The 8737-nt window shown below is 42.5% G+C and overlaps 1 protein-coding gene across 11 annotated transcripts in view; it reads left to right on the top strand.

Annotated features, from left to right (window-relative positions):
• The first annotated feature begins 1143 nt into the window (after positions 1 to 1143).
• gria1a (glutamate receptor, ionotropic, AMPA 1a) overlaps positions 1144 to 8737 on the top strand; it is a 74975-nt gene continuing 67381 nt past the window's right edge. For all 11 annotated transcript variants that reach the window (XM_044039939.1, XM_044039949.1, XM_044039938.1 and 8 more), the window contains exons 1-2: positions 1144 to 1443; positions 1582 to 1716. In XM_044039939.1, the coding sequence (XP_043895874.1) occupies positions 1356 to 1443; positions 1582 to 1716 (223 nt within the window). In that variant the 5' untranslated portion in view covers positions 1144 to 1355. The remainder of the gene's footprint in view (positions 1444 to 1581; positions 1717 to 8737) is intronic.

Below are 8737 nucleotides of genomic sequence, written 5' to 3'. Positions count from 1 at the left end.
TCAGCTCCACTCTGAGCCACGAGAGACTGGCATGCACAACCTCAGCACTCATCCTCACACCCGGCGGACCGGCCAATGCGATGCTTGCAGCTTTATTTTGAGCTAATTGAAACTGGGACAGATGTTCTTTAGCAGCACCAGACCAAATTAGTGAGCAGCGGTCAAGATGCGTCAATATTAGTGTCTAATAGTAGTGGGCAGAATAATGACATCACAACAAATTAAAAATGAATGTGATTCTCAGTTACACACTGCAGCTTTAATGAATGAATTATTATTACGTTATGTTTTCTTTACATAGACTTTAAGGTTAAGGACAACATTACAGTATTTATTAAAAAGTATTGGAAATTGAGAGGAGGACACCAAATCAACAGAAGTTACACACTGCAGCTTTAAATTCTTCTCTCCCTCTCTCTCACACTCACACACACCCACACAGGCACGCAACACACGCCCTTTCTCTTGTAATCACCTGGATCAAATACTTGTCTAAGTTCATAATTGAAGGTAAACTTGTTTTCCAAACATTTTTACCTTGGATTTTGGCAAACAGAAATGTTGTGCAAACATGTGTTCAATTACACGCGGGCGTGTGTGTGTGTGTTGTGTTTAAAATATACAGCACAAATATGTAGTGATGTAGGTTATTGTGCCAGCAGGGCTGTGAATGGGCTCCCATGAAATCCCGTGCGATTTGTGCGGGACCTGTGGGAACGCTGTGAGGGTGCACACTGCAAAAAATACATTTTGTTTGCGTAATGCAATGACTATTATAGTCCACTTCACAGTGTGCAAATGTTTAGTTTCATGTTGGAACAACACTTGTTGTGCAAACCAGTTTTTTTTCCTCCATTTTTCTTCCCTATGGAATATTATCCCTGTCTCAATTTGCCTCTTTTTTTTTCTTCTTTTTTTTTAACTTGTGAGAATTCTGTCTCCGAGCAGCAAACTAGTGACACCACGTCGTCACATTGTGGAAAAATAGATTTTGAAATCGATACTGAGGCTCAACAGCTTGTCAAGAGGTGCGCATTTTTTGCAGCGCGCGCGCGCGCGGTTCCTGCTGAAGTCATTCTCCGTCTCATGCAACAGCAGCCAAGGACAAGGGAGCATCAGCAGAGAGAGAAAGAGAGGGAGAGAGAGAGAGAGAGAGTGAGGGGAAGGAGCCTGCCTCCTCTCGCCATTGCGATAATTGTCTCGCCGCTGCTGAATCGATGTCGGAGTAAATGCTGCTCTAACGGGAGGCGATCGCAGGAGAAGCGGGGGATTTAACTTCACGCACACGGACGCGCGGACAAACCTATGCGTGGATTTCGGCTCTTCTCTTCCCCTTCGCCAATGCAAAAGGAAATATGCAGCGAAGCTTCAGCATCCTCTACACCAGTTTACTGGGGGTGTGCTTGGGTTCAAGCTCAAGTTTCCCAAGTAACATCAATATAGGTGAGAATGACGCGCCGCATCTCCAGCATTTCCTTCCACTTTAACGCGTCGCTTTTTTTTATTATCACCATCCATGTGTGCGTGTGTGTGTGTTTTCCTTTGTCCAACATCAACTCCTGCGTCTCTGCTGCTCAACAGGAGGATTGTTCCCAACCGAATCGCACGAATATGAGGTTTTTCGCTTCGCCCTCTCGCACCACCAGGACATCCCCAAACTGGTGCCGCAGGTGGATATGGTCAAGATGGGGAACAGCTTCTCCATGACATATGCCTGTAAGTGCTACATTTCACAGACAAACACATGATTCTCTCTCTGTGTGTTCCGTGTTGCCATGATCTGTGTGTGTGTGTGTGTGTGTGTCCAGGCTGTTCCACCTCCTCTCAGTCTGTTGATTCACTCATGCGCAAGAGCGCATTGAAACTCTATAGAAGTATAAAGGTATTATTGCTTATACGATGTGCATGATAAGGCCTGACACTGCAAACATATTCATATTTGATTAGATTAGACCATTAACTGTTGCGTGGGACTTATTTCTCTTCCTCTGCATGATTGCAGCGTGATTTTTATTGCGCTCCGATCACGCCACTGGGATTTCGCAGCAGCAGCAGCAGCAGCAGAGGGTAGTCATGTAACAAAAGGTTTAGTTTATTTTTGACTCCAGTGCGTCTTTGCATCTTTAAACCGAGGTAGAAATAACAACAGAGGCAGCTGAGAGCGCAGAGCCAGGATTTCTCTCCAGTGATGTGAACAAAGGCAGAAAATAAATGCACTTGTAATTAGCCGCGGACCACAATCCGATTATCTTTTTTTCCCCTCTGGAAGAACACACACTAATAATGATAATAAATCCTCATCCCAGTCCTCACAGCATCTTCAGACTCGAGCGCGCTCAGTATAAGCTGTGTTTTAACTTTTAGGGCTGAGCTGCCCATTATGACTGTGTGTAACAGACAGATTCTCAGTATAATAATGAATTGCTGTGAGGTGAAATAATGACTTTTCTTTATTATTGTTCTGTTGTTGCACAACATATGGACAGTGAGAAAAGTAGAAATAATCAGAGCAGTGGATCCTCACACCTGAGCTCTAACTTGTTACTTGTTTGTCAGTTCTGCACTCACAGAGGCACAGTCATTCAAAATGAACGGATTTGATCATTGGTTATTCCGATAGAGTGACTACACTGTTTGGCTTTGGTTTGAGGAGTTTTGGGAAACACTGTTCAACATTTGCCACGTTGTTCTGCATGTAATAGACAAAACAACTAGTTGATAAAGTGAGAAAATAATCAACGGATCAACCAACTATGAAAATAATCGACAGACAGCTGCGATCCATCCTTTGAGAATCTTTATCTCGACTACTCTGAGTCTCTCTGTGTCTCGCTCACTCATTTCCGTGAAGTCACACACTTCAAGGAGATTTCCTCTGACAACACTGGCTTCCTGTCTCTCTGCCAGCCGTGTGACGTTTCCTCAGTGGCCGACGTTTACTTACTTCTGTCCGACAGTGATTGTGGCGTCTCCACTTAGAAGCCTGCCCGGAATTCAAATAACTTATCTTTGCTTCATCTGTACTGGCTCGTGTGTGTGTAGTCACAGATTTTAGTCGTGGCTCACTAATTCAATAAAAATAATTGACTAAAAAAACATGATTTGCACAGTGTACAGTGGGTGGAATGGCATTCTGAGTCAGAGCTTTCATATTACGTGGTTGCCGCTGAATATCCAACACTCTCAGTAAAAGAAAATTCAGTCTTCCTTAACCCGTTCATAAAACCAGACTTGGCGAAGGCGATCATGTCCAGAGTTTTGCCTTCATGGTGTGCATTCTTTGCAGAGCTGACTTCATCAATATGTAATAATAGCTGTGAAAATGATTTGGAAACCATTATTTCCACACACCCCCACCTCCATAAGCTATTTGGGCCGGGGGGAGTCAGTCAGAGCTGTGTAATGAAATGTAAACACCCTCATTAATGTGATGGTCCTCTGCTCAGAAGGGAATGTGACATGAATCCCAGTGTCCGGCTGTGGAGGAACGTTTCCGATGGCGTCGCTAGTGGATGAAACCTGGTTAATGTCTCAGTCACAACGTGCGTCCGTGTGGAGAGACAACAGCTTAAACAGCAGGTTGTTAGAGGACAATAGCGACTCATTGGTGCATCTGCTGTTGACGGGCTTCACTTGTTTTGTAATTAATCTGATTCTCAGTTTAAAACTCCATTAAAGTATGAGGTGGAAATCATCTTTCACAAAAGAGATGCTTTAAATGTTCACAAAGATCCATTATCCTGATTATTATTTGATCATAAATGAAAAGCAACAATAGCTGTAGATATGTGATCATGTTTGGTTCATTATTGCAGTAATATTTGCTTCTTGCACTAAGTGGCAGAATGTTGTGCTTCTCCTCATCAGTCCACATATCCACACATTCTCCTCTCACCCACTCTTTTAACCGTTTCCTCTATTTTACCAGTGTAGGGAAATGTGAAAGCAGGAGGGACGTTTCCTCCACTTTTATTTCCTGTTGTAATTGTTTTCATTGTGCTCAAATTTTGCATCCACATTTTATAGATATGATCTTTCCACCTCACTTGAGCGTAAACACTTAAATGCACTATTTTTAAGACTGATTCTGGCAGTTTTGTTTTTTTTACCATCAAAACAGGCTGATGGCTGATGTACTCAATTCCATTGTAAGTCGCTTTGGATAAAAGCGTCTGCTAAATGACATGTAATGTAATGTAATATTGGGGATTTTCCTATGCCATCACATCTGATAAATGTCCTTCATTCTTTCACTCATGTCACTGCAGTCCAAAGGTATATGATGGCAGACCGTGGTGAATGCATGTCAGAAAGATTCACAGCGGAGGGCGAAAACAACACCTCACCCTGCCGCATGTCACTTGCTCAAAGGAGTGTTTGGCTGTGGTGCCCATGGAGACGTATTTGTGAGGAATAAATCAGAGCTCCAGGGCTTGTTTTTAAAGAGGCCGATGAGAAAAGCAGCCTAGATCAGTTTTTTTTATTTAGTCAGCCTCCGTGGCTGTGTGTGTGTGTGTGTGTGTGTGTGCATCTGGGTGCCCACTCTGTCATGTGTGTAGGATGTCAGGAGTGAGTGACAGTTCACCTCTGTAAGCGCGCGTGAGTTTGGCTCTCGGGGTTCACGAGGGTGAAAGGCAGCGGGTGAATGGGGCCCTTGTGCAAAGGGATGAATGGAGCTTCCGGATGAGGGTGATACTCATCAGCTGGCTCTTATGAACCAACCACTTCCTCCTGAAGCAAGGCCTTCCACCCCACACACACACACACACACACACACACACACACACACACACACACACACACACACATCCTGCCCAAAGAGCAAGAGGATAAGGGCAGAGGTGTTAGGTGGGAGGCTGGGAAAAGAAAAAAAAGGGAAAGTTAGATAGATAGATAGATAGATAGATAGATAGATAGATAGTTAGATAGATTGATAGATAGACAGGTTTCTTTCAACCTACGCAAACCAAGTGATACATACCGTAGTAGAACTGCTGTAATAGTATGGAAAATGCTTCTTTTTCTATATGTGCCTGTGATCTCTTGCAGGACTGGCTCTTTTTTTATGTTTTCAGTGGTTAAAAATAACCGCCAGGGATGCTGTGTGTACAAGGAGAATATTAGTCACCGTTCCCCTTAGTTAGATATCACATTACCATAATCTGCTATTGACTGGGTTTATAATAAGGACGTGGTTCAGTCGCTAGCTTCATGTCAAATCCCCTGCAGGCTCACGCCTACAATATCTCCTTTTCTCTTTGATATCCTACACGTGTATGGTGAACTAAACTCACTTCATTTTTAGCTGTTTTCATTTTGTTTTTATTATTTTTTATGATTATTATTTTTAACAATCTGTGTAGGATATTAAACTTGGCAACAAACTTGAACATTTAAGACACGGGGATTTGAAGTTAGATTGCAATTTAACTTTATGATTCCATAACTCACGTTTGATTTCCTGTCCAGTTCAGCCGTTCTGATTATAAATCTTTCATTAGGACTAATTAGTGTTCATGGAAAAGACGATTTGTGTTGTCAGTGTGATGTCGGCGGCAGTATTTCCCTCAGGTCTCTGAGGGTCAGTTAAAGGGAACTAGAAGAGGATCTATGAGGCAGCCGTGATCAATGAAGTAAGCACCGCATGGAGGTCTGCTCAGCTGATCAATACGGCACAGATGAGAGGAGGGTGGAGGTGGGGGCTGCTTCCCTCCAGGCAGACCTGCAGGACAGATATGAATTACTTTCGGATGATGCGATGTATGTAGGTCTATGTCACAGACAGAGTGTGTACGCAGAGGTCAAGTCCAGGGGTGCTCAAATGTTGGAGGTAAATCTAATCCTGCATTGTTGGATTTAAGATGTAAAATCAAAAATGCCAACGGGTGAAAACAAACATTTATAGCTGAGGTATTGAGGTGTGCACTGTAGTCTTTACAGAGACAGTGTGTAGAGTGGTCAGTTAGATCAAACACGTCATGTACTCACTTCTGTGACCTAGCTATATAAGTCTTTAATCTGATTAACATTTAGGTCCAATTGAAGGATGATTTTCTTTGTCCTGCAAGTTTGGTGCTGGGAGTGACAAACTGAATGTGGAACAAATAATCTCATGCTTTCTCAGTCACTTACTAGCAGATGTGACATGAAATAAGGGAGATCAGATTTTTTAAAAATCTTTTAATATGTTTTTCTACTCTCACTTTTCATTCCCTAGTCAACCAAGAATGACTAAAACACTCAAATAGAATTGCGGCAAAGATTCCGTAATTTTTATTAAATATTACAATTTATTTCAGTCATATCACGGCAAGATGTAATATTGGAATGCCATGTTTTTGCAGTGTCATTAATCTTATGGTTTAGAGTTGTGTAGCATAACAACAGCCTCGTAAAGATCTTTAACAGAGAGTTTGCTGTAGAGGCAGGCATGTGGATGCTATGACTTCTTTTCCAAGTTCCTCACAGTGTTGAATTCTTCCCTGACATTCATCAGCAGGATTTTGCAAAAAAAAAAAATACCGCAGCAGTTCACATCAAACAGTGAAGAAATGGGGCATCAGCTTCGAAGCCAATTACTTTGGTGTGGATGTGTTTTCACGTGTTAGTTCAGGGGTCTTCTACAACACTGGGAGATTTAATACAAATAATCTATTAGTTCAAATAATCTGGTGTAAAAATAATCTAAAAATATAGTAAACTAAATGTATGAAGCATATGCTCGACTAAGTGTCACTCTACTTTTATTGAGTAATGCACTTACCGCTCAAATTTGTGATTGCTGTTTCATCCTAAAAGAGAAGACTGACAGGGCAGAAAGCATCGGCAGTCAGGTTGGTTTGAAACACACAACCAGGTTAACCAAACCTGTTTGAAAGCTAGAATGAATTACTAACCAAGCAGACTTCCTGATATGCTGCTTCAGTGTATACACGTTACCTCTCAAATAGGGTAATATGTACTACTTCATCACGGCTGTTTTTATATGGTTAACAAGAGTGATGGACATGTTTTAACAGCCTGAAGAGGTCAAACTCACACAAACGATAAACGGGGGTCGCCACAGCGAATCAACCCCCTCCATCTCACCCTGTTCTCTGTATCCCCCTCTCTCACACCAACTAACTTCATGTCCTCTTTCACTACATCCATAAACCTTCTCTTTGGTCTTCCTCTAGACCTCCTGGCTGGCAGTTCCAACCCCAGCATCCTTCTACCAATATACTGACTATCCCTCCTCTGTACATGACCAAACCATCTCATTCTGGCCTCTTTGACCTTATCTCCAAAACATCTAACATGTGCTGTTCCTCTGATTGACTCATTCCTGATCCTATCCATCTTCGTCACTCCCAAAGAGAACCTCAACATCTTCATCTCTGCTATCTCCAGCTCTGCTTCCTGTCTTCTCCTTAGTGCCACCGTCTCTAGACCATACATCATCGCTGGACTCACCACTGTCTTGTATATCTTTTCTCCACCCATTCCAACCAGCTTGAACACGTTTCTTCACCGCTTTTCCACAATCTCCACTGCTCTGGACTTCTGACCCTAAATACTTAAAGTTTTGGTGTCCAAAACTATATAAAACAAAATCCCCAAATTAGTAATAAACCAAAACCACCATTTCACATGCATGAAAAAAACAACTCCAGCTATATCAGTGTGTCCCAACTTTTCGTCATCAGTCCTGTTTCATGATCTGACTGCTGAATCTAAGTGTGGAGACACACACACACACACACACACACACACACACACAACGCGAAAGGGAGAAAGCTTGAGCTGATGTATTTAATGTATTATTTACTGCACCACATCCAAACCTATCACTCTATGTAGCTGTGAGCATAAATATGTAATAATAACCCCACAGGGGGGGAAAAGAAGAGAGAATTGATCTGGCTCTTCTGAGCCCTGTAATGCATTCAAGTACTCATAAGTACTCATTACTCAGAGACACTATAAGGGAAATCTGTCTGTTTGCTGTCGTGTTTTGCCCACATTTCCATCGCGGTGCTCGAGTTAAAATGGTTGAAGGTGACTGCGTCACTCATTGAAACACAGCTGCGTTGACTGACTTCCACAGGACATGTTCCGAGGGATTACCATGTGCTCCGTGTGTTGTTGAAAAAGTCGGCCTGATAGCAGATCACCACTCCCTCCTGACTGTTTGGGACATGACTGCCATTTGTCAAGGAGAAAACAAAGGGATTCATGTCGAGGAGAAAAACAAGGAAGTCACGGTAGTTCTCTTGGGCTACAGTCTGGCAGGTGCTGGTTTGATGAATTAGAATTTTTTTATTTATTTTTTATTTGGTGCCAGGGATAGAGACTGGCCCACAGCAATCAATGCAGATCAGCCAGAACTGCTCTCCCAGCAGCGGCGAGATAGAGTGTGGAGCAGAAGAGAGACTCTGTGTGTTGTGTGCACACTTGTGTTTTGCCAAGGAAAGAAAGAGGTGACACGGGCATGCAGCAAGGGTGAAGAAAGAGATAAAGGAGATACATGGAAGAGGAAATTAAGCAACCAGTCATTTAATCTCCTATAACCTTCTGATGTGGCCGCCTTTAAGAGCCACTTAAAGGTCCAGTGTGTGACATTTAGGAGGGTTTATTGGCAGAAGTTGACTGTGTGTAATCACAAAAAAAGTTTTTATGACATCATGTTACTATAGCTGCCTTAACTGGACAAACCACCCAGAGCATGTAACTTGCTATGGAAATGAAGAATGAT

The sequence above is a fragment of the Solea senegalensis genome, linkage group LG12 (genome assembly GCF_019176455.1).
Source record: "Solea senegalensis isolate Sse05_10M linkage group LG12, IFAPA_SoseM_1, whole genome shotgun sequence".
In the NCBI taxonomy this organism is placed as follows: domain Eukaryota; kingdom Metazoa; phylum Chordata; class Actinopteri; order Pleuronectiformes; family Soleidae; genus Solea; species Solea senegalensis.
The sequence above is the reverse complement of the archived record's forward strand: the minus strand, read 5'-3'. Positions and strand labels throughout refer to the sequence as shown.